This window comes from Mirounga leonina, unplaced genomic scaffold, assembly GCF_011800145.1.
Source record: "Mirounga leonina isolate KUSES-001 unplaced genomic scaffold, KU_Mleo_1.0 Mir_168, whole genome shotgun sequence".
Classification (NCBI taxonomy): Eukaryota; Metazoa; Chordata; class Mammalia; order Carnivora; family Phocidae; genus Mirounga; species Mirounga leonina.
The window spans coordinates 11,992,392-12,018,197 of NW_023270426.1; the positions used below are offsets into that span (position 1 = coordinate 11,992,392).

General features: G+C 44.5%; 1 protein-coding gene and 1 non-coding gene across 4 annotated transcripts in view; one reads left to right on the forward strand and one right to left on the reverse strand.

The window, feature by feature from the left end:
• The window catches only part of GRAMD2B (GRAM domain containing 2B), a 70,304-nt gene that overhangs the window by 41,208 nt on the left and 3,290 nt on the right, over window positions 1-25,806 (forward strand). Inside the window, exons 2-14 of one of the 3 annotated variants that reach the window (XM_035014019.1) lie at window positions 4,086-4,205; window positions 5,058-5,064; window positions 7,168-7,279; window positions 9,848-9,914; window positions 10,849-10,952; window positions 14,747-14,842; window positions 16,771-16,842; window positions 16,942-17,022; window positions 19,692-19,818; window positions 20,358-20,480; window positions 21,214-21,301; window positions 22,200-22,304; window positions 25,410-25,503. In XM_035014019.1, the coding sequence (XP_034869910.1) occupies window positions 4,086-4,205; window positions 5,058-5,064; window positions 7,168-7,279; window positions 9,848-9,914; window positions 10,849-10,952; window positions 14,747-14,842; window positions 16,771-16,842; window positions 16,942-17,022; window positions 19,692-19,818; window positions 20,358-20,480; window positions 21,214-21,301; window positions 22,200-22,304; window positions 25,410-25,503 (1,196 nt within the window). The remainder of the gene's footprint in view (window positions 1-4,085; window positions 4,206-5,057; window positions 5,065-7,167; window positions 7,280-9,847; window positions 9,915-10,848; window positions 10,953-14,746; window positions 14,843-16,770; window positions 16,843-16,941; window positions 17,023-19,691; window positions 19,819-20,357; window positions 20,481-21,213; window positions 21,302-22,199; window positions 22,305-25,409; window positions 25,504-25,806) is intronic. The other 2 variants (XM_035014018.1, XM_035014020.1) reach the window with 2 other exon arrangements.
• Window positions 13,406-13,509, reverse strand: LOC118017189. Its single transcript, XR_004681060.1, has one exon. It is a non-coding gene; the product is annotated as a U6 spliceosomal RNA (small nuclear RNA).

A 25,806-nucleotide genomic window follows, 5' to 3' on the forward strand; every position in this document is an offset into this window, starting at 1 on the left:
AAAAAAAAAAGAATTCCGGTTCTGAAAAATTGTGAAATCTGAATCGTCTCATCATCAGATTAATAAGGTCTGGAAATTGACTCATACTACAATCTCAATAGGGACTGACTGTCCAACCCGTTTTTTATTTATAGATTGTGTGACAGTATGGGGCAGTGTCTTATTGAAACCAGCACTTCCTAGCTGGTAATAAAAATGCATTCCCCCAAAGGGTAACATCAGGCTTGGTTGGTACAAGCAGGACTGTCTCAGTGCCCTGGAATTCCCACTGAAAAGCTTTCAGGGCCCACAAGTGATACTTACATTGGGTTGGAGATGGGAGAAGAAAAAACTTGCCAAGGCCGAGTGAAGGTTGATCGTGTGTTTCCAGCATCTGGTTCTTCTGAGGCTACTTAAAACTGTCAGTCACTTATCTGTGTCACCTGCCCAGCTCAGCATCCTGCCCTGCCAGCAGGGACCCTTCGAGTAAACATTTGTTGAAAGAGGAAGGTTGGAACACCTGCCATTAGGGTCACCTCTAGGGCCATGTCCAGTGATCCCTGAGAGGCTCAGCACATTTTGCAAGTACTCAGTCGATGGTTGGGCAGAAAAGAGGCTTTGCCATCCCTGCAGTTAAGGGTGTGGGGCAGAGACAGGCCCACGTGGTGCTGTGGCAAGCAGACACGGACCTCACCAGGAAGGCAGGAGAACTCACGGAGGAGGAGGTGGGATGGGTGATCACCATTTTACAGAATCCTTACAGGGTAAGATCACAGACTGGTTCTTTTTTTTTTAAGATTTTATTTATTTATTTGACAGAGAGAGAGACAGCGAGAGAGGGAACACAAGCAGGGGGAGTGGGAGAGGGAGAAGCAGGCTTCCCGCCAGGCAGGGAGCCCGATGCGGGGCTCGATCCCAGGACCCTGGGATCATGACCTGAGCCGAAGGCAGACGCTTAACAACTGAGCCACCCAGGCGCCCCGCAGACTGGTTCTTGAACAGACTAAAGCATGTCAAGCATGGAAAAAAATACAGCCAGGTCCTGGCTCATGGTCTGGACAACAAACTCCGGGAAGACCTGGAGCAACTGAAGAAGATTTGGGCTCACAGCGGGCTGTGCCACTCATGGGGACTTCGTGTCTGAGGCCAGCACACCAAGACCACAGGCTGCGGTGGCCGCACCGTGGGTGTGTCCAAGAAGAAATAAACCTTTAGGCCTTGTCTATTAGTAAATCAAGAGAGAGACAGAGAGAGAGAGAGAAAGGAAAAAAGAGGAAGATTGTTCTTTTGGTTTGGTTTTTGTCTTGTTTTTTAGTTGACTCTTGTGGTCAGTGTCCCTGAAAGGCCTTGTCTTCTTGGTTATAAAAAAAAGAAAGAAAAATACCTGGTTTCTTCTTTTTCATGACTTAAACAAGACCTGTTATTTCATCTCCCTTGCCGGTGAGTTCAGCTTTACCGACAGTAACTTTAAAGTTACAGAGGGGCCTTGCAGAACCATCTCATTGCCCTCCCACACCTGGCCAGTCTTTGCTGTTTGGATTCTATTATAGTTTCAGTCTGCTGCCACAACACCTCAGCGGGGAGGGGTGCTTGTGGGAGTGAGCTCTCCTGTGTTAGGAATTCACTTGCTTGAGTTTCCATAGCATCTTTTTTTTTTTTAAGCTTTTATTTATTTGAGAGAGAGAGCACTAGCAGGGCATGGCGGGGGTTGGAGGGGCAGAGGGAGAAGCAGGCTCCCCGCTGAGCAGGGAGCCCCACATGGGGGGACGGGGACTGGGTAACAGGACCTTGGGATCTTGACCTGAGCCAAAGGCAGATGCTTAACCGACTGAGCCACCCAGGCACCCCTGTGGCATCTTTAAGTCAACAAAACTCTAAAATTGAATGGGCCCCTACATGAATTTCACTTCCTCTGTGAGACACTGCAGAACGAATCCCACATCAGTCAACACGTATAAATGACCACTAGGAGCATCAAATGCTGAGCTGAGCACCGTGGAAAAACTCAGACGTTCCCTGTTCGTAAGGAATTTAGTCTAGGAGGTGGATAAATAAGACATTTGCCCAGAGCTAGGGGTACCTTGGATCTGCCAGGCCATGTAGCAATAGGGCTACCTCCAAACAGAGGGGCAGCTTTTGGTGAGTGCCTCTTGGGGGTAGGGTCCTTTCTCAGTACGCAGAGGTGCTGTGCAGGAGAACAGCGGCTCTGGCTCGTGCATAAAATGCAGCAAATACATAAATAAATGCCAAGTGGATGATTGAGGTTCCACACACACTCATTCTCCCTACTTAAAGAGGGCCTCACAAGTGGATTACCGTCTGATGCTTTTGAAGAACTCGAATAATGTGTGTGTTTTGGGGAGGGCGGGTGGGCAGAGGTATGCTGTAAAGCCCCTTAACCGTTCTACGAATTCAGCTTGATGCTAAAATTAAATAGAACCCTCTATTCCAAACCGAAGCAGTGTTTTCCTGTTAATATTGCAAAGACTTCCACGTGTCTTTTGTCACATCACACAATTCAATTACAGACTGAGCTCTTCGAACGTACCTAAGTGCTTTTGAGCACTTTGAGAACTGAAGAAGTGGAAGGTGGGGGAATGCCGACGTACTTAGGAATGCTAACTACCATGTAAGAGCATCCACTGTCTGTAGGGATTGTTAACTGGCTACATTGTCAGATACACTTGGTCTTGATTTTGACCCTACTGCAGTCTTACTGGAATGGGCTGGAACTGGTACACACTGTGAAAAGTGGTAAGCAAGCAACCACAAAGCTTCAACTAACCGCTCACATTTCCTGCCCGTGCGTGCGGTCCTGTGCAGGTGAAGACACCAAATGGTGGTAAATTAGGATTCAAAGTAGCCGAACTGTCATTGCAATGCTATCTTAATATGTTTTCCTTTATGTTCAGCCTCCCTGGAGCTCTCACATTCCCAGAAATGTGTCTTGTAAATTCTGTGCTTTGCAGGCTGGCACGGAAGAAGGCCTGGCCCATGTAAAACACCACATATTCTCCCTTCCCACGTTCCTCGCCCTCCTCTTTCTTTCCCAAATTGGAATTCGTGTCCCCGGTCCCTAAGATTGAGGGAGCTCAACTCCTGCATCCACCCCACTGGTTACCTCCATTTGTTAGTGGTGTCGTGTGCAAACCCTCCTAACTTGTTTTCCCCTCTAATCCTTCTTTCACCAAAGTCAGCCCTAGTTTTCTAAAAGCCTGTTGATGATGATTAGATACCAGCACTCACCTAGACCCTGTGGTCAGTATAAAAATCATTAAGATCCTCACCCTGCCGTGGAGCCCTCTCGCACTGAAGAGCTAATGAGGGGGCTAGATGGAAGGACAAGTGGTTGGGGGCGGGAGGTGGGTGGATGGCAAGCGAAAGAGAGAGAGGATCTGAGGATGGGTGTGTACCCAGAGGCCTCCTCGATGGACAGACCTAAGCTTGACAGATGCCGGTTCTGTGAACTTGGGCAAGGTGGATGATATCTGAGAGTTTCAGATTCCAGATCTCTGAAGAGGGGGTTGTCATAATTCCTACCCAGCCTGGGTGGCTGTGTAGATTAGAGACTGCAAACGGCTTAGAGAAGTAAGTGCTTGGTTAAAATACCAACAACCCGAAGTGGAACCTATATATAACTACAACAGTGGGTGGTAAATGACACAAGAGAAATGCAAACAAAGGGGTGGGGGCTCGAAGCAGGAAGGCTCACACCTGGCAGAAGGCCACGCGTGAGCGTGTGCGCCGAGCACGTGTGTACATAGGCCCTCCCAGCCTCCGGGTGATCTGTCGCCCCGGCACGCAGTTAGCAGGGCAGAGCTGAGCAGTGCGGGGCCCACGGGCGCACATCTGGGAGCCACCCAGTTCCCACAAAGTCGGACATTTAGCTGCCACAGCAGGCATGACCTGGAGCTCATGCCCTTGAGGGGCCAGCCGAGAGGCGGCAGAATGGAGATCTGGAAAGGGCACGGCCGCCCAGGTTGACTTCAGCCTGCTATGGGGATTGAACATCATTCCCTTCTCCAGAAAGCAAGGTGTTTTCATCGTTTTTCTTTCCACCCCCTTCCCTGGATGTCTAAGGCCAAGCGTTCTTCTCTCTTCTCCAGCTCAGAGGCTGAGAATGGTGTGGAGGAGAAAAAGAAGATCTGTAAGTCGCCAGCAATCCAGTCCCCAACCCCGTCCAGCGAGGCCGAGTCCCCAGACCAGAAGAGAATCCTTTCCTTGTGGTGAGTTCTGGCAGTGACAGTTTGTTCTTTGGGGCCTTTGGGGACAAGGGGTTGCTGGGAGGAGCCCGTGTTTCTAGGTTGGTGGTGGTGGTGAAGAGTCAGGATCTACTGTAGGCAAATAAACCCCTGACAAAGAAGTGGGGTGCCTGTCTTTGAAGCTGAAGCTTGCCTTCCTGCCTCGTCTCTTGCTGGCAGCATCCTTCCTCCTCCCTGCCCCAGCCCACGGCAGAACATCTGCCCCTTTCTTCAGGGACGGCTCTTGCTACCCGATAAAGCCAGGACAGCCCCCTGTCTGGCACAGACCTCGGAAGCACCTGCAAAGGTGGCCAGGGAGCCCGTGAGACCTGCCCAGGTGGGAGTGCCCGTTCCACCTGTGTGAGTGCTCACCTGCTGCCTCGCCTTCCCGGCAGCCACCCGCTTGGGATCCCGGGCCGGGCTGTGCCTGTCTCGGGGGGCCGCTGCTCCCTGGGGGCTGGTGCTGGGAGCCAGCAGCAGTCTGGTCATGAGCCTGAGAGGAGCCACGCTCCCCGGCACTCCCAGAGCCTCCACTTACATGCTTGCTTTCCCACAGAAGGAAGAAGTAGGAACTTCACATTGCCTTTTTTTTTTTTTTTTGCCCTGAAAAGAGAATGGCTATCCCCGTGGTCAGTTACGGGGCAGTGTGGCCGGGAGTCCTTACTGAGCGGTGGAGGGATTGCTCTCCTTTCTCCTCCCTGATCCTGGAACTGTCAGAACTGCACCTTTCGGGGTCTCCTGGCCTCTGCCAAAGGGTAATTAAGTAACTCCTGCCTTTCCCTTTCCTTCCTGGCTACCCAACCCATTCCTTCTCTCCACATCCTTACTTCATTCAAGACCAAGCGTAAGTCTCATCTCTCTCTCCCCCAGATTTTTTCCTTTCTGTCGCTTCCAGTTCTCTCGTCTCCGGTTCTGCATGGCTGGCTTGACAGCTCCCGTTCGACCCTCTTTTCTCTAGTTTCCTGTCCGCGCAGCTGGCCGCGCTCACCGCACGAGTCTCTGGGCAAAGGCACAAAGCATGTGGTTTCTTGAATCTTGCACCATTACTGGCCGGCTCCTGCGGGAGCCTGAAAAGGGTGCCTTGCGCCGCCCCCAGGCTTGGGATGGGAATGGCGCACCCAGCACCCACCGTGAGAGCATGCTTGTTAACCGGCGCGGGCGGGGCCTCGGTGTGGTCGCAGAGAGCCCCACGCTGGCTTTACTGTTCCGCTCTGGCCGGCTGGAAATTCCTGATTTTTGAATAAGAGGCCCGACATTTTCATTTTGCACTGGGCTTTCCGTCCAGCTCATAGTCACCTGTGAGAAACGAGAGTACCACAGCTCAGGAGACACAAAGACAGCAGCACTATGTAAATCAGCACCCCGTTCACAGAGCGCCGTGCTCTGCAGACGAGTCCATCCTGCTGTGGCTATTGAATCCGTCAAGGGTACAGCTGCCCTCCTGGTCGCATTTGCTGACGGTCCTTCGAGAGGTCGTTGCCTTGGCAATTCCGTTAACGTTTGCAAACGTGAATCCGTAGAGGTGATTGAATCAGATCAGTGGATAGTATAAGTAGTAGGTAATCTGACATTTGTAAAAATAGTTTTATTTTTGAGTTCAGTGTTTACTCGTAATTTCAAAGAAAAAACAAGTGATTCCTAGAATTCAAAAGGAACTTATATCTGTGAATAGGGTCACTGATCTGTAGCTAAGTCCAAATCTTCACCTGTGGTTAGAGCAACATGGACCCAAACTGTTGGGGCTGGCAGGGGCCCAGAACATCAGATAGCCCGTCTTTTCACAGCTAGAGAAACCCAGAGTCTAAAATCTGACTTCAGTCATTTCTGTCTCTGAGTCATACCCTCATACCACCTGAATTACTCAAGATTCTTACATTTGCTTTGAACCAAGTAGTAGTTGTAACTGAGCGTCTTTGTAAGGAATCATATTGTGGAATCATGGATTTCATGTGTCATTTTTCCCAATAATAATATAAAAAAAAAAAACCTACATAACTGTATCCTAAAACTTGGTCCTATGTAGACCTCTGAAAAATCACACATATATAGACCTCTAAAAATCAACACGTGCATTCCACTTTGAAATGATTCTGTGTGTCTGCAGGGCTGAAGACATGTGTAAATTCACACATGTACTCAAATGGAGAGCCAGGACCAGAATCACCTTAGAAACACAAGCTGGAGCTCTGCCCTTACTAGAACAAAGGAAGACTTCACTTGCAAACACAGTCTTCATTTTTATCCTGATTTCACTTCTGTTTTCCCTACTCTGGGATGTTTTATCTTTCTTTCCCTCATACCCACCTCCTGCTCATCTTCTGAGTCCCAGTGTATTAAACCCAAATTGTACTATTGATCTCCTCTTACCTCCTGATGGACTTAGTGCCTCTTTAGTTCCTCCTAACACCCATGGTATGTATTATTTGGTGCTAAGTCCTTGTACTGCCCTTTTAAAAAGTTGTTTGATGAATTCAGAGGCTCCTTAAGGAAAAAGACCATCTTGTGTGCCTAATGGCCTTTAATACAGTGCCCTCCTCAATTAACACATGTTAAATATTAATAGAATTCTGAAATAAAAATATTCTTTGATTGAACTGTAGCTGTAGTTTTGCTTAATAATTTGCCTAAACTACTCCTCTTTTATTGCTTAGAATGCTTTTGAGATGGTATTAATGACCTTCACAATTCAGTTGATATTTCTCCCTTCTACAAGTCCACATTTCTCTGCAGTTTGAGATTTGTAGGCTGGTGAAACCATCCTGGTCTCCTACACACTGTACTGTGTAAATGCTCCTAGAGTATTATGAGTGATCACTGAGGTCGAGAAAAGAAAAACGAATGTCAGGTTTTCTCATGAGATGGTATAACAATCAAGATTTATTACAATACAATTAATGAGTAGCGTACAAAATTCATCTTACCAACTCCCTTGATTCTCTTTCCTCAGGTCAAAATCCAGTTTTGATGGTGCCTCTTTAGCAAGTGATAAGAATGACTGTAAAACAGAAAGCAAAAATGAATCTAAGATGGGCAGGAAGAAGTATTCGTCTTCCAGCCAGGTAACTTGGGAAGGCGGTGTGCGTCATGTCAAGACAGGGCACTAAACCCAAATGTGCATCTTCCTGCTGGCCAGGACTCACGTAGGCAGAGATGGCAGAGAATCTGGAAGAAAGAACGGGATGCAGTTCCTTCGGTTGATTTTTTAATCAATATCGTTATTTCACCACTGACCTTTCGGTATATTCTGGGCAGTGGTGAGTTCCATGCCATGACCCCTAACTCTGACAAGCGCCCTGAGAGCAGGGACCCACACAGTCATGTGCTGGTCTAATAATTAGCCGAGACCAGGAGAGCTGTGATAGCCTTGCATTAAAATTAGAGTCTGATACAACACCCGTATGAATAGAAGGCTACCCAGCTGCACGCGGAGGGGGGACACCTGTGAACAGGGTCATGATTCTCGTCCAGGAGTAGTTTAGTTCTGCTCTAAAACACACCCAGATGGGTGTCAGAGCCCAGTTCTGTGTCTTAGAGTGTGGCATACTTACTGGGGTCAATGGGTTGAGGTGGTTATTGACACTTCACCCCTAAATACTTAAATACGTGTTTCCTAAGAACTAGAACAAAAACAACAACAAAAACCCACTGGCACACACGAGAAATGTAACTAAATAGTAAATATACCAAAATATTATTAATGTAAAATCCATTTTGGATTTCCATAATTGTCCCAGTACTGGATGCCTTTATAAATGTTTTTTGCTCGTCTATCTCTAGAATCCAGTCAGGAGGCACGTATTACATTTATCTGTCACTTTTAATATAGATCATTCCCACCACCCCCCCTTTTTTTTTTTTTTTTTTTGCATTTTACGTTCACATTTTTGAAGACTCCCATGTTCTAGGTTTTTTGTATTATGGATTTTTTTTTTTTTCTTTTGGGCCCAGGTTTTGTTGTTGTTGTTGTTGTTGTTGTTTTAAGATTATTTATTTACTTATTTGTCAGATTGAGAGAGAGAGTATAAGTGAGGGAGGGGCAGAGGCAGAGGGAGAAACGGGCTCCCCGCTGAGCAGGGAGCCCCATGTGGGACTCGATCCCAGGACCCTGGGATCATGACCTGAGCCGAAGGCAGACGCTCAACTGACTGAACTACCCAGGCGTCTCTGGCCCAGATTATTTTTAAACCAAGTTATGTAGCCGATTCTCACTGTAGCCATTAAAAACAAAACAAAACAAAACAACAAAAAATCTCAGGAAAGCGCTCCTGGAATACCTAGCTTTAATCCAGGTAATGTTCTAGATTCAGACTGTACTTTTAGGACGCAGCATGAGGAGACCTACTTTACATGAGGTGTTTATAAAATAGCTGACTTGTGGGGACCACCTTTCATCTGCAGACCTCTCTAAACTCTTCCTCGGAGCAATACTAGGGCCAGTCCTGCCATTGAGACCACTCCCAGTTTGGATAATAAAACATGAAGGGCCTGCTTGTACTCTCTGTTCTGCTCACAAGACTTTTTTTTTTTTTTATCAAAAGCGTCCTGTCAGGCAGAGGTCCAGTGGAAGGAGGACCAGTTCCACCTCTTAGCTGTGTGGCGCCAGTTCAGTGACTCAGTTTCCCTCAGGCACACTGTCCAGACCCATGGAATGGGAACATCAGCTCCCCGGGTTATTTTGGGGATGGTATTTGTGAAGGCAGGTGACCAGATGGAAATTGCTGGCTGTCTATTGTTGTTACAGCTGTGTAAACACATGCCTTCTACCACCCTAGAGAGTCATCTCCCCCTGACACTGGCTAAGGAAATGCCCTTACAACAAAAGTAGAGGGAGTGACAATACCAGGTGGTGGGTCTTTCGGATGAATTGTCCCATTTAAGCCTTATGGCAGCCCTCTGAGGCAGGGAGTGGATTTGCCCTCAGGCACAGAAGAAGAATCTGAGGCTCAGCAAGCCTCCCTCACTTGGCCACACACACCCAAGGAGAGGTGTAGCCAAAACTTGAACTCAGGTTTATGTGACCGTTTAACCACTGCCCTCCTCTGAGAGTCCTTGTATCTGTAGTGCCCTGGGATCTCCTGCCTTCTTTGGTGAGATCCCTTGGAGCTTCAGGTCATTTTTTTATTAGGGACATCCTTGTCGAGCCTCCTGGGCAGAACAGTGACCACCAGCTGCAGCGTGGTCCCAGATGTCTGTCCAACCGGCAAGTCACTAATCCTGTTGGAAAATGAAACCTTTGTGCCCTGCCCCCTCTGAAGGCTTGTGCTGAAGACTGTAAGATCAGACAGAAGGAATTCCTAAAGAGACTGTATCAAAGGAGGGGAAATTTGTTATGTAATTTATTTATTTATTCTAAAATTTATTTATTTATTAGAGAGAGAGAGCGGGGCAGGGGCAGAGGCAGAGGGAGAGAGAATCCACAAGCGGACTCCCCGATGAACGCAGAGCCCTCCGCGGGGCTCGAACCCAGGACCCTGAGATCATGACCTGAGCCGAAATCAAGAGTCGGACTCTTAACGGGGCCGAGCCACCCAGGCGCCCCTTGTTATGTAATTTCAATTGAAGTTCAGATTTACGATGTTTCACCAAGAAATGCGAGCAGTAACGCCTGTATTGTGTTCTCACCGTAGTACAAGGCGAATATGCACTTCCACAAGTTGTTCCTTGATGTCCCAACTGAGGAACCACTGAGGCAAAGTAAGTCCCGGCCTGTCTGACTAATTTGACAGGATGCTAATTGGTTTGGGGGAAGAAAGCGGGCTCTGTCTGGGGCCTGAAGCACCCAGGCGAACAGGTCTTTTGAAAGTCACGATGCAACGGGGGTGCCAGCATTCAGCTGTCACCCAGCTCCTTGAAGGACAGTGGAAGGGGAAACCGAATCCCTCCCCATGACAGGGAACCCTCCAAGGTGATTCTGGAATGATCTCCTCACCTTCTGTATTGACTGCTGAAATGCACTGTGTGGGGGTGGTCCTGAGATTTGGGATAACAAGACTGGAGGAAGAGGGGCCGCTGAAAGAAGGCTGAAAGGAAGCGCAGATCCTAGTGCACAGACGTGTGTCCAAGCCTATACGGTGCGGGGCGCTGTGATCACCCCCAGACATCCTGCCCGGCATGCCAGTGAAGACCTCCTCTGCTCCTCTTAGGTTCGTTAGGACCAGGGTTCCATTGTGGCCTCTCAGTGTACCCATGTTAAGCAGGAGGCTGGATTCCTGCCATGATGCCCACACATGTGGGTCACATGCTCTTCCCACACTGAGACCATCAATTTCAAAAGGAGTCATTAGTGACAGTCCCAGGGAAGGAGGGGCAGGAGTGCCACCACGAGCTCAAGGTGACACGCCTTCCTCAACAGAGGAGATTTTGAAACTCCATTCTGGAACTCTCGTTTGTAGTGATAGACTTGCCTGGCCATTTTGACTTCCATACTAAGGCATGTAAAGACTTTGAATTAAATAACAAACTCTCATCCCCATAGCTTTATGCCCTGAAAGATGGCTGACGAACAGGTGAAAGATCTTTTGAGTATGAGTGTATTATCTCTGCCAATCCTGGGGAACCAACATACTTACATAATTTTTATTTCATATGGAAATTCTAAGTGCTCTTATACCTGTGTCTATTTTCCCAGGTTTTACCTGTGCTCTCCAGAAAGAGATACTATACCAGGGGAAGCTCTTTGTATCAGAAAACTGGATTTGTTTCCATTCCAAGGTCTTTGGAAAAGACACTAAGGTTGGTATAATTTTTTAAAAAGGAAGCTATGCACTTTATTATATGTTGTGAATATCAATTGTTTTAAGCATAGCAATGTTGATAAATATTTACTCTTAATTAGACCTTTATATCTTTATTTCCTTTATCGTGGTTCCAAATATTACAGGTTCTAAATGCCTCTAAATGACACTAACTTCCCTTTTTTCCTAAAGACCACTCTCCGTTTATTTCCTTATGTACATAGATCTCTCCCACAACCCTGCACTAAATCCGTTCTACCCAGATGGCACCAGAGAACTCTCAAAGTTGTCCATTTGGAGAGCATGCCACGATTTGTTTCAAAGACCTATATTAAACCCAAGACCATTTTTTTAAAATAAATATCGATTTTTACACCGTGTTCCTATCAGTTACATCAGACATGTAGAAGAACAGGCTTAAAAATAAGCCACTTACTGGAGCTCACTTTGTACCGTCACCAGCACCAAATGAGCAGGAATTGGAATGCTTAAGGCCTGGTCTGAGAGACTCACACATCCACATTCCCCAGGGGACAATGACTGAAAGTTCTCATTCTCATTAAACTGATTTGGGGGAACACAGGCCCAAGATACCTGAGCTGTTCAGGAGGATAGCCCAGAGGAACTGGCAGTTTTCCCAAGCCACTGTCTTCCAAAGCGAGGACCTGGGACTGTGTCATAAGAAGGGAAAAGATAATTCCATCCCACTGACATTCTTTCCCTTTGTCCTCCAATGTCACACCGCAGTTCATTCAGGCCACCAGAACAAGGAGTCCGAGAAAGTCCTTTTTAGGTTCGCGTGACCTAATGAGTTCTTAATCCTTCTGATTCCTGATTATTATTAAGCAGCTTTTATATTCATGAAGTCACTGACTGAAAACTTTTTGTTTTGAGTGGTAGTTATGTTTTATTTAAATATTTTCCCTAAAGCCCCTGGCAATCTTTGAGATAATGACTATGTAGCAAACAATGGAAATTCTTGATTTTGTTGGTGTTGGGTCAGCCGACTAGCACACTGTTCTTTAGGTCAGACATGTTATTTTAATGTTGTTTTGTAATTATGTAGAGTTGTGTTTAGACAAACATATTTTGATACATAGTATCACCTGAATCAGTATAATGCAAAGCAATGTGAAGCAGTATTCCACTGTATTTCTAGATTTCTCAGTTACAAGAACTTGTTCATGGAATAGGGAAGGGGTTGGGTAGAAGGGATCTCCAGTTCAATGGGATAAGATAATTCTCAGGGGGCACCTGGGTGGCTCAGTTGTTAAGCGTCTGCCTTCGGCTCAGGTCATGATCCCAGGGTCCTGGGATCAAGCCAGCATCGGGCTCCCTGCTCAGCGGGAAGCCTGCTTCTCCCTCTCCCACTCCCCCTGCTTGTGTTCCCTCTCTCACTGCCTCTCTCTGTCAAATAAATAAATAAAATCTTTTAAAAAAAAAAAGATAATTCTCAGGAATTTAGAGCCAACGCCTCTGACCAAAGCAGCAGGGTTGGAGATATTAGTGAATGAAGAATGAGTCTTTGTTAAAGGATGAGGGAGTTCTAAAACTCAGGAAGTATACTTTGAAGCCAATATGATTCTAGCAGTGGTTTTAAAATCCAACATGTACCTAAGAGAGAACTGACTGGCATTAACACACTGGTTTTCTAAAGACATAACATGGTGGGTCTTGGTAGACCTTACTTTTTCCCCTCAAAGTTATCCCAGTGTATAACTTCTGAGTTACCTCCTACACTTCAACATTTGGGGCAGTAGAGTTCTTTGGCAATTTTAGGAAATGTCTTATTAAGATTAGCCCCTCATTCTTCCCTGGTCTTCCCATCTGGAACTTGGAGGGGAACTTTCTGTCTCATGAACCTAAATATGGGAATGCAAGTGTTCAGAATTAAAAGCTTGTTTTTCTTCCTTCAAGCTGGCAGCTCTAACCTAAGGCCCTCCTCTTCCCCACCGACCCTGTTCTTTTAGAACCTGCAAAGCGTTTCTACAAAATAAATGTTCAAGTTAGTGTGGGTACGTGTGGAGGGAGTCAAGTCATTTTACCGTGGATGTGTGTGACTCTGTTTTCCAGGATCAAAGTGATATGATCCTTTTCTCTTTGAAACAAGACTGGCTTGGGGGGATATAACATAAAACTATTGGAACATCTATTCTTCATGTTATCTGGTACATGCTTGTAATACATTGTATGAAAAAGAACCCACATTTTGGATTGGATTGGTTCAAATTCCATTGTTGTAACCTATTATTTTTATGACCTTGGACAAGCACCTACCTCTCTGAACACGTCCTAATCTCTTAGAATATGTACTTCATAAGACTGTCCTAATTAAATGACTTTCTCATCTGTTGTAATTCTCTATTGTTTGAACCAGAAAATAAAGTTAGAGTTCATTTCACCCATCCTCTTTTTATGAGACGAATGAGGAAATGAATGACTTTTTTTTTTTTTAATATGGAACACTTCATGAATTTGCACTCATCCTCGTGCAGGGGCCCTGCTAATCTTCTCTGTATCATTCCAATTTTAGTATATGTCCTGCCGAAGTAAGCAGAATACATCACTTTCTTAATGAGTGCTAGGCATTTTCCATATATTACCTCACTTAATCCACAGAAAATCCCGGGAAGCAGGGCAGATCATCTCCATTTTACAAATCAGGAAACTGAGGCTTAGAAAGGGTAGCTTGTAAGGTCGAGTAGGTCACGTAGAGTGGACCGTGAAAAGTAAAATAGCCACTTGTTTTATCAGCAAAACGAGTTTATTCAGGAATAGGAGAGAAACCACAATTTGAGCCATGCAAGCTACCGCAAACCGTAGGCAAACCACAGGCAAGTCGAGATGGAAGGAGAGAAATGTTAAATTACAGAGAAAAGAAGGAAGTTGGGAGGGGTCGCTTTAGACAAAAGTCCATTGGAGAGAAGAAGTGAGTGTTCAGGCCTTCTCATTGACTGAGCTTGTTGCTGGGCAAGGAGAAATCCTTCCTTCCTCCTGCTGGGTTGGGTAGTCAAGTGGGCTTATTCCTGTTGGGGTCTGCAACTGAGGAGCAGAGGTGGTGCATGAGAGTGCCCCCTCCTCTAGCCTCCAGGCTGCATTTTATTTTATTTTTTTATTTTTTTAGATGAAGAGGTTCTTTTTTTTTTTTTTAAGATCTTATTTTTATTTATTTGACCGAGAGAGACACAGTGAGAGGGAACACAAACAGGGGGAGCGGGAGAGGGAGAAGGAGGCTTCCTGCCGAGCAGGGAGCCTGATGCGGGGCTCGATCCCAGGACTTTGGGATCATGACCTGAGCCGAAGGCAGACGCTTAAGGACTGAGCCACCCAGGCGCCCCTCCAGGCTGCATTTTAAATGAGGTTTCCTTTATTCAGTGTCATGAAAGTAACATAGCTGAGAATTGAGGTCCCAAGGTTTTCCCTACCCGCACGTACCTAAAGGTAGAGGAGAGCCAGGAGTGTGCGGAGATTAGCCCTAAGTGGACGACCACAAACACACAATTTCTTTAGAGCCCTGGGCCTATCTTTAAGATGACTGTGCATTTTGCATTCATTCCCTCATCTCAAGACAAAGGTTTCTCGCCCAGCGAGTAAAATTAATGATGCAGATTTACCCTCTGGCTTTGTAAACAGAACTTTGAGGAGACTCGCTTTTCATCCTGGAGGCTGGAGAGCTCCCTGGTGGTTTTGATTTCTTTGTTAAACTTCAAAAAAAAATTTTTTTCCTTCAACATAAAGATTTGAAGTCGTGTTCAGTGAAGCCTGAACCAGTCTTAACTGATTCTGTTTCAGATCTCTATTCCGGCATTCTCAGTCACCCTAATAAAGAAAACCAAAACTGCCCTCCTGGTGCCAAATGCCCTGATTATAGCAACAGTCACAGACCGGGTGAGTAGGCCTTGGAGCGAGGGCACCTTCGCTTTGTCCTGTTTGTGTATTGTCTCCCCTCACAAGGTGCTTTATTCTAATATAATTGTTGACAATTTTGATTTTCCTGCTGACTTAATTCTGCTTGCTTGACCAAGGTCGAAAACATAAAATTCTTTCCCAACTTCCCTTGCCCTAATATCTCTTAGAAGAGGCTAAGCTGATATATTGAGTTTCTTTAATATTTAAAACAGCCATAGCCACCACATGGTTGAGGGGGTGAGGTAGGCTGAGACTGAGGAGTCTCTGGGGTGGGGTGGCCACCCTCCCCAAAACCTTACTTGGTCCCTCTCCAGAGCCGTCCCAGATACGTCAACCCAGTGCTTGCCCTGCACGGTCAGCTTCAGGACCAGTTTCTAGTCCCCCTGTGCTTCCAGGTTGCTTCAGGTACTGTTCTGTATAGAAATTCTAGAGCTCCTCCTGACTTGGGCTGCCCCACACACGTGCAACCAGAAGTATTTGCATTGAGAGTGGTGTTCATTTCAGTTTGGCCAGAAAGAGGGAGTGGAATAGTTCGCCTACTCATTTCTCACTTGAAATTATTTTTTTAAGATTTTACCTACTATTTCAATGAAAGCAAGAAAGCTGCATTCCATTTCTAACCCTACTGGGTAACTTGAAGAGGGAAGGTGGGCGGAGAAAAGACAAGAGAGCCTAATCTGATGAGGTGGGAAATAGGTTAATATTTTGGGGAAAAAAAAAAAAAAAAGGTGTTTTAATACTAATGGCTAATGAGCATCAAGTACTTCTCGTCAGGCACACTAAATGCTTTCCTTCTGTTTTTACATTGATTCCACACTGCCACCTAGGAGGGGTAGGTGTTGTTAAAACTGGAGCCAAGGGTCGCTTGAGTATCAGACTCGATTTCGGCTCAGGTCACGATCTCAGGGTCATGGGATCGAGCCCCGCACTGGGCTCCGCAGTCAGTGTGGAGTCGGCTTGAGATTCTCTCTCTCCCTCTGCGCCCCCATCCGCATACTCTGTGTAAATAAATAAATAAAATCTTCAAAAGAAAAGAAAAAGTGAAGCCAAGAGTGGTTTTAGCAGTTTGCCCAGTACCCTCTTGAAAGTGGGAGAGCCAGACCTAGCAACTAGGTCTAACAGCAGAATCCACAGTGTTAACTCCTTTGGAATACGTGCTTGCTGGGAAAGCCTATCACGTGCTCTCGTCGATGAGTGACAGGGATAATCACAAACTTGTGGAAAGGGGCTCTGAAAAGATTCTGTGGCCCAAACAGACAGAGGAAGACTGAGTTTTAGTATTTTCTTAACATCCTGTTCTTGCTAAAATCGTTTTTCCTTATGTCCTGTGTCTCCAAATTCCTTGTCTCGTCTGATTTCACTTCTTTCCCATCGCTTACGTATACACATCCACTCGAAAATCTCCGTATTTGTACAAGGGAGAATCTGGAAGTGGCTTGAAAAAGAACAAGCCTGTGAGAGCCTCTGGGAAATTGTTAGTGGAAATCTAGGTCAGAACAGAGAGGACCCTTGGGACTTGTTAAATACCTTAAAAGAAAGGGGGCGGGGAACAAGCTTTAAAGAGGATCTAGCAAATATCACTAGCCTTTTTTTTTTAATTATCATTATTATTTTTAAGCCTGCCTGGGCGTGTTTGGGGCATCCATGTTAGCGTATTAGAACCTTCATGATGCTTTATTACTTAAATGAGGTTTGACGGTTTTGTTGCTGTTGTGGGGGAAGAGGTTTGGTTTATTACAGAAAATGGAATAAAAAAAAAATGTGTGGGTGCATGAGACTGTAGACCAAAGAACAGTCTCCATCATTTGAAAAGGAAAAAAATTATATACAGATAAATTGTTTGCACTCTGAACCCTCACATCTTTCCAGGCAGTATTTGTTAATAATGACTCTGTCTTGTTTTTCAGTACATATTTGTCTCCCTACTCTCCAGAGATTCTACTTACAAGCTACTAAAATCTGTGTGTGGACACTTAGAAGTGAGTACAACATTCCTGAGCCTCGGTTGCTGTCTCTCTTTTCTATTTCCTCTGGTTTCCTAGTCGATCTGGTTTTTCATTTTGTTTCATTAATTTCAGAACACGAGCGTCGGGAACAGTCCCAACCCGTCTTCTCTTGAAAACAGTTTCCGGGCAGACCGCCCTTCATCTCTGCCTCTGGTGAGTTGCCTCCGTAACTATCTAAATCCAACAGAAAGGGCATGTGTCCCACAATGACACTTCTCCTTACACCAGGATCAGGGGATGGAAGGAGTGTAGACCTTAATATCTGAGGGAAAATGTGAAGACACAGGGCATTTCTGTGCTGAAGTAAAGGGGGGCCATAGGAGGCTATAAACTTTTTTCAAGTAACTAAAGAGCCATCCTACGAAGGAAACAGGATAATGGACTGTCTGGGCGAGTGAGTGGTCGGTGGAGGTGTTTGTAAAATCTTGCTGTCTTTGCTTGTCAGTGTTGTTTTAGAGGGATTCGCCAGTCTCTTATGGTAGGGGCATGATTCATCCCCACAAATCGTTGATTGTCTTCTATGTTCCAGGCACTGTGCTAGTGTAAGGACACCAAGAAAAATCAAAACTAGTTCTTGCCTTTGAAGACTTTATAGCTTAGTAGAAAAGATGAGGAACATCCAGAAATAACTGTGAAAGAACTCTGTAGTGACCAAGTGAAAGAGGTTTTTTTTACCCCCTTTAGATTTCGTTGACTATATAGTAAATCTCCAGCGGAAAGTAATTCCCCCCATTTGTACAAGATTTATACCTATAATGGTATAATGTCGGCCCCAGAGAGTCCTCGCCATATTTATTCAAGTGCTTATTCCCAAAATAATTACTGTTAAATGCTGGAATACCGGGGCGCCTGGGTGGCTCAGTTGGTTAAGCGACTGCCTTCGGCTCGGGTCATGATCCTGGAGTCCCGGGATCGAGTCCCGCATCGGGCTCCCTGCTCGGCAGGGAGTCTGCTTCTCCCTCTGACCCTCTTCCCTCTCGTGCTCTCTGTCTCTCATTCTCTCTCTCAAATAAATAAATAAAATCTTAAAAAAAAAAAAAAATGCTGGAATACCTTGGGTGCGATGGTATGAGCCCATGGTTTTCACATCTCCAAATCTTTTCTTTTTGAGAGCTGTCAAATAGTACAGGGATTGAAAACTTGTACACGTAAAAAGTTGTCCAAGAATGTTCATAGCTGGGACGCCTGGGTGGCTTAGTCGGGTAAGCGTCTGCCTTCAGCTTAGTTCGTGATCTCGTGGTCCCGGGATCAAGTCCCACATCGGGCTCCCTGCTCTAGCAGGGAGTCTGCTTCTCCCTCTCCCTCTCTGAGCTCTCTCTCTCTCTTGCTCTCTCTCAGATGAATGGATAAAATCTTCAAAAAAAAAAAAAAAATGTTCACAGCTGCACTGTTCGTAGTAGCCTAAAAATAGAAACAATTCTAATGTTCATCATCTACTGAATGGATCAATAAAATGTAGTATGTCCATACAGTAGAATATTATTTGACCATATAAAGGAAGGAGTACTGACACATACAACATGGAAGAACCTAGAAAACATGATGCTAAGCAAGAGAAGCCAGACACGAAAGGCCACATATGGTATGATTCCATTTATACGAAATGTCCCAAACAGACAAACTGATAGGAAAAGTAGATCAGTGGTTGCTGAGGGATGGGGGAGGGAGAAATTAGGAGTGGCTGCTACTAGGTAAAGGGTTTCACTTTGGGGGTGGTGGAAATGTTCTGAAATAAGCTGCTTAATGTTGTGATTATTCTAAAAACCACTAAATTATATGCTTTGAATGATGACTTTTATATTACATAAATTTTTATCTCAATTAAAAAAAAAAAAAACACCTTGGGCGGGGGAAAGGAGTGGGAAGTAGTACAAAATAAAAGCCAACACATATGATTTGGAATCCACCAAACTTGGGCTCCACCCAGCTGAGTTATGCCATCAGACAAGCTCTTTAACTGCTCTGACTCAGTTTCTTCATCCAGCAAAATGCCAACCTCATGATATTGGGGGTGAAGATTAAGTGCAGTCACCTGTCTAACAAGCTCTGCATCCTGCCTGATACATGATAGGCATTCAGTCAATAATTATTAAATCGAAGAGACTTGAATTCTTCAACTTTCTATCCCCTATATATTCTTGCATGAAATTGAAATGAATTTTTGAAATGACCAAAAGATAGCTACTATAAGACACCTGTGGTCCCTTCAGTTCTTAAGCATTTGGGGGATATAAAGTAAAACATCCCTGCTTTTTCCCAACTGCTCACCCCTCTATCCTCCCTCTATAATTCAAAAGTGATAGCACAGACTCTCTTTTAATTTGGTTGAGGGGGGTAAGAAAAGCTAAAAATTTGCTTTCAGTGTCTAAGTTGTTAAAGCCATTTTTTCTTTCATTTCCAATACCTTTTTTTAAACTATGATTTAAAGAATACCTTCACATTTAGAACATGGATTTAGAAAACTGTGCGTCTATTTTTTTCTCGTATACGTCTGCGTCATTCACTTTTTCTCATGACAGAGTGCTAATGAGACTTTTCCAGTTTGACTCTGGAAACTTTGCAATCATCAGCAGTTCTTTTTCTAGACATTTGTTGTTTTCAAACAAGTTGGCCACTGCTGACAAGATTTTAACTGCCCAGAAAAATCTGTTTTGGTCATCAAATACTCTGATCTGTTGGGGAAATCCCAGCGGTATGGAATAATCCTCTCTTCTCTTTCAGTATTTTATAGGTGAGGCCTAAGTGAAAGGGCTGGGGGTTACAGAGGCCTGTCTGTTTACTGAGGGGAATTGGACTCTGTACACTTCCTTGTTTCCCTTCAGGATTTCAACGATGAATTCTCAGATCTGGATGGAGTGGTTCAACAAAGAAGGCAAGACATGGAAGGATACAGCAGCTCTGGGTCTCAGACTCCTGAATCCGAGAACTCGCGAGGTCTGAGAAATTTCTGTATGTTAACTAAAATGCAATGCTCCACCAAACATCCTCATCTCCCCCCTTTAAAACAAAAACAACACCAACAAAAACCACCTTGTCAATTAATTAAGGGACTAATTAGCAATTAATTAACAATTGAGAAGGGACTCTGGAGAAAGGGTAGTTCAAAAGTTTTAGGGAAAGGACGTGTCTACATGGTAAAAATCCATTTCTTTATACACATTTAATAAATGTCTCTTAAATCGACACAATATTAGAGTGATTGAAAAACACAAAATGTCTTTTTTACCTCTTCTTTCAGTCATATTATTCACTGTTCTAGCTGCACGGTCCCCATGAGTCAGTGGGCTAAGGACAGACTGTCCTTATATAATTTTCTGACTTCCTTAAGCATTGAATTTCAATACCTAACCATTAAACCAACTTGTGAGAAGATCCATTTATATTCTCAGCCATTATGCATGTTGTGAGATTGATTTGCTTCGTGGTTGATGCTGTGTTTTTAAATGCATTGGGAAGAAAACTTAGCCAGCCCCATTTTGGCTTGATAGATTTCCATGTGACAGAATCCCAGACAGTTCTGAATGTCTCCAAGGGAGAAACAAAACCAACTCGGGCAGATGCCCATGTGAATAGAGTGCCTGAAGGAAAAGCCAAGAATCTCCCTGTACATGGTAAGGAACAGAATGTCTTGGGTAAAGGGGGTGGTGGCGGTCATCTGCTTGTAACTTTTAAAGGGCCCTCAGAGGTCAGGGATACCTGGGTGGCTCAGTTGGTTAAGCACCCCACTCTTGGTTTTGGCTCAGGTCATGATCTCAGGGTTCCTGGGATCAATCCCCCTGCATCGTGCTCCCTGCTCTATGGGGAGTCTACTTCTCCCTCTCCCTCTGCCCTTCCCTCTACTCGTGCTCTCTCTTCACTAAAGAAATAAATAAAATCTTCAATAAAAAATAAAAGGCCCTCATATTTCACTTTATGACTGCCTTTCATATCCCCTCCCTTCTTGCTGTAGGTCTTTGTTCTGTGCATATTAATTCATATACTCATTCACCAAATAGTATCCAGTTCTGTGCTTTATTGTGAGGGATACAAAGGTGAATAGCCTTCCTGGAGGTCCCTTCATTATTTTTAGTATTTTGAGAATGTTATCCAAAAATTGGTGATAAAACTCAAATTATTAAATTATTGCTTATTTAGTAAGTATTCTAATAGCTGTTTACCGATTATATTGATATGAGAGCAAGGATAGACACCTGGAAGGCTTCAGTCAGCGTTTTCTTCAGTGTCTGTTATCCGGGAATAATTGCCTCTTTCAAGTACCTCTTCCCCATAGGGACTTTGCTGGATGAAGGAGGTGTGTTGTAGTTTCAAAACTGTCTTGTTTTTTTGTTTCTTCCCCCACAACAGGTCAGTCAGAAACCATTGGAGACTTACACAAAGTCAGGTCTCAGACATGTATGACTCTCCACCATATTCTTATATTTTACGCAATCATGTAAGTAGATGAATTTACTATGAGTGACTTAAAATCATTCATTTCTCTAAAAGAATAATCTCACACTTCCAAGAGTCATTGTAAATCTCTCATGTGACCCACATCTTTCCTTTGACAATTTTTATCTCCTATTCCAGCATTTTGTTTTCCTTAGGCTTAGGTCACATTTTCCTATTCATCCCCTTATTTAAATAAATAGAAGGGGGGAGGGAAGACCAAATTGGGTCAATTCCAGCAGAGGACTACATTCTGAGTGGATACTATTACTACGGAAATTGTTCTGTGGATGATGAAGCATCTTTGGCCTTACTATTTATTTTCTCATCTATCCCATGTTCTCTGGATGGAGACCAAAACAATGTCAAAATGCCATCATCCCTTTTACTGTGAAAACTCAGGCATAGACTTTAAGACATTTCCCCTCAGCTTCCAGCCTTTCACCAGTTGTTTTTCTGAAAATAGGCTGACCCAGTTCTAGGCTGTTCCTTACTACCAAGGAGGATGTGCCCAGTTTTGTTTGCAGATAATGAAGGGAACTTGTGAGTCACTAGAGAGTAAGACTGGGCACTCACTGGCCAGGCCCTCCTGGTAAGGGACACAGCACCACAGGGGAGAAGGAGCACAGCTCGGTCATCCACCTTGGGCAAGGCTTTGCGAGACCCTAGTAGAATGGCCATTGTTTGTAAGTTGAGGAACCTGGGCCAGAAGATTTTAAATCCCGTTCTAGCTCTCAAGTTTTTGACAAGCATCAGCCTTTTGAAAAAAGACCTTTTTCAAGTCTCTGTGGCAAGTTAATTTTGGAGAATATCTTGCCTTAAAGGTACCACACTGGCTCTGAGTTGATGGTTTCAGGTCAGGTCATGAGCCTATTGAGAATTTCTCTTTTATCCCTTTGCAGTGTGTGTGCACTAATCATCTCGACCTTCTACATGAGATACAGAATTAATACTCTGGAGGAGAGGCTGGGGTCACTGACCTCCATTGTGGACACTCATCATCATGAGTAAGACGATTCCCTCCCGTGCTGTCGTCTGCTTGCTCCTGAGACTAGCATAACGTGGGGCGCTTACTATCCTTCTTAGCAAACATGAGTCGAGGTTACATTCTGTATGGGACATTTTGTTAAGCGTATCTGTGGGAAGTAAAGGGGTAGGTGGGAGGGTCCTAGAGATGAATGCCCTGACTCTGAACTGTTCTTGCTAGAGTGTTGCCAGTTTATCAAGAAACAAGCCTGACTTTACATTATCTTGTTCTGGTAGCCTAAGACTCAGTTGTGACCTTGGCCCATTTATTAAAATATACCAGTTTATCTTAGTAAAATGGCAGTGGGTGAAGACATTAATAGGAAAGAAGCAGTTGAAGTAACTCAGCTCATTTATCATGCATTAACCCTTTATATTGACGAAACTCTTGACCACTTTTAAGATCTCTGTGACTAGTAATTAGCTGAATGCATCTGTGAAGATTTTCCATCACTGTCATTTTTAACACGTCTGACCTAATTAAACCTTTCAGACATAGAGCTCTTTCCTTCAAATCCATATACATAAGAATTTTGATCCATTACCTAAAAAGTGAAATAAATTACCCCATGTTAGAAAGCATACTTTTAACCCAAGTTCTTTTTTTTTTTTTAACTGTTGGGTTTTTGGGGGGGGGTTTTAGTTTATTTATTTATTTTAAGTAATCTCTGCACCCAGCGTGGGGCTCAAACTCGTGACCCAGAGATCAAGAGTCATGTGCTCTTCTGAGCCAGCCAGGTGCCTAACTTAAGTTCTAAAAGTAGAGATACTCATTACAGAGTTTATACCATGTGCTAGAGACTCTGTTAGAATAGATATATATATGCACAATTTTCTCTCATTTTATTTACCGTAACCTTTTAAGATAACTTTTATTCCCATTTTACAGACGAGGACAATGAGACCAAATAAATAATTTAATGTCATACAGTTTGTAATAAAATCAGGATTCAGATGCACATCTCTCTGACTACACGGAGGACAGGCTTTCCAGTCTACCAGTGACTTGGTTGTAAAGTCAAAGCCTAGGAATTGGATTAGGCTGTTTAGAGTGTGCTTCGGAATCATCTGGATGGCTTGTTAAAACAGATTGCAGGGCCCATCCCCAGAGTTTCTGATGAACTAGAACTGAGGACCCGAGAATTTGCATTTCTGTCAAGTTCCCAGGTGATGCTGATGGTGCCAGCCTGGTTCTACACTTGGAGAACTATTAGACTATACCATTCTAGGGCCTCTTTATGCTCAAACAACTACCTAAAAGTCTTGTCCCGTGGCTTACACGTCTGCTGGCATACAGGTTCTTTTTGAACCATAATGTATACCTTTGAGCCAATAATACGGAAACATAAAGAACAGTCTAGAACAGATTTATACCCTTACTCTCTCCCATCTTGTTCAAGATGTTAACATACAGGGGCGCCTAGGTGGCTCAGATGGTTAAGCGTCTGCCTTCGGCTCAGGTCATGATCTCAGGGTCCTGGGATCGAGCCCCATGTCAGGTTCCCAGCTCAGCAGGGAGTCCGCTTCTCCCTCTCCCTCTGCCTCTCTCTCAAATGAATAAATAAAATCTTAAAAAAAAAATGTTAACATACTTTTTCTACACTAATCTAGCATGCCCTCCTAGTTCACTATCATATATAGGGTTGATTTTTTTTTTTTTTTACACAAAAATGTACCTCATGTCCTATTATCATATGTTAACTTGGTGATGATGAGGGGGGAAACTCCACGAACAAGGACAAAAGGAATATTCAGTCCACTCTTTAAATAATCAACTTAGGGAGAAGTACAGTCTGAAAAATTATCATTTGAAGGAAAAATCACAAGGATTATTTATGACACGAGACCAGGAACACCCATGACAGGAAGATGTTCATAAAGTAATTTATAGGACCTGAGCTTCTCCCATGTCTCTCTCTCTGCCAAGGTGATCCAGCCATGCTGCCCAGTAGCTAGACCCGCACTTGTAAGTGGGTTGGTTAGTTGTCGCAGAATCCGTACCTTTTACGGGCTTTGTTAGTGTGTCCGTAGCTTGTATGCTGTCAGAATTACATGTTGACCCATCAGCTCTGTGGGTCTCCGTTCTTGCCTCTAGACACCGAAAGATTCCCCTTCAGGTTCCTGTTTGGGATCTAAGATTTTGATGGTGTGGCTCAGGGATAAAGAAGGAATTGTTTATTTTTAGTAAGGGTAAACAGAAAAACATCTGATTGCTTTCTTAATGTTTAGACGATCATCAGTCATTCACCAAGTACCTGTGTAAAATAATTAGACCCATCACTGCCACCCAAAAACTTAATGGCTAAATAAATTACAGCCAAGAAATATGGAGAAGGTAGAGACCAGGGTTGTTAACCTTAACATGAAAATCTGATCAACGGCTTTTTAGACCATCTCTCCAGGAAAATGTACATACAGCTCTCAATTTCCTACAGTTTCAGCTGGTATAGGACCCCAGTGGGCCCTGGGGAAGAGCTCATGCCGTAAATAGTTCAAATGGTGCACAATGAGTACGTGTTCCATTATAAGACAAGGGCAGTTACATGGGCATGGCAAGTCTCAAAAAAAAAAAAAAAAAAAAAAACTACAGAAGTCTCACACTTGAGCAGCAATTTGACTAAAATTCCTATACATTCTGAAAGCTCCTGTGTAAAGGGTCCCTCCTCCCATGAGAAATAAGCCTGTGACTGAGAAGAGCAATAATTCTTGCCCATTTCTGCTCCGGTGGGGACAGCGAGGATCCGAGAGGACCAAGAGGTCTAAGAAACTATGTGCTTGAGCAGAATCACCTGATTTTTTTGTTCGGAAGCCAGGGCATAACACTGCCACTTCAACGAAAACAGCTCAAGAGACATCCAGCTGAGCTTTTAAGATGCAGTCCCCTCCACGTCCAGTCAGCCTTGGGGGGACTACCGTCCAGTCTGCCTTGGGGGATTACGACAGGGCCTTCCCGACGTTAACAAGTGAAAGGCTCATGCTCGACTACTGTAACCGAGTTTTCTGTTCAGATAAATTTAAAATGTGTTCATTCTACTTCTTCCTTTGCCATCCGCTGCCCACAATCATTTTTCTCTTTGTTCTTGCAGACAGACAGCACCATCTGGCCTGGGGTCACAAGTACAGTTAAATGTGGAGGTCCTCTGCCAACAGCTGACGGCTAACATAATGAAATTAGAAAAGGTGACTCATTTATTTCCTGGGTTGGGGCGGGAGCCGTAAGTGCCTCTTGACGGCCAGAGAGCAGGGGTTATGCACGCAAACACCTTCAGAGCGTAGCAAGCAGCCTGTGTGACCAAAAACCCAGCCAGGGGATGTCATGGTAAATAGGAAAGAGTATTTTATTTTTTTATTTCCACCAAGAAATGGGTTTCAGTCTCATTCTCCTTGTGGGTGTGTCTTTGGCTTTTCTTCCTTAGAAAGATTTCTGTCCACCACAAGCGCCCGCCAGCCAGTGACCGCTGACACAGGGCTCAGTGGAGGGAC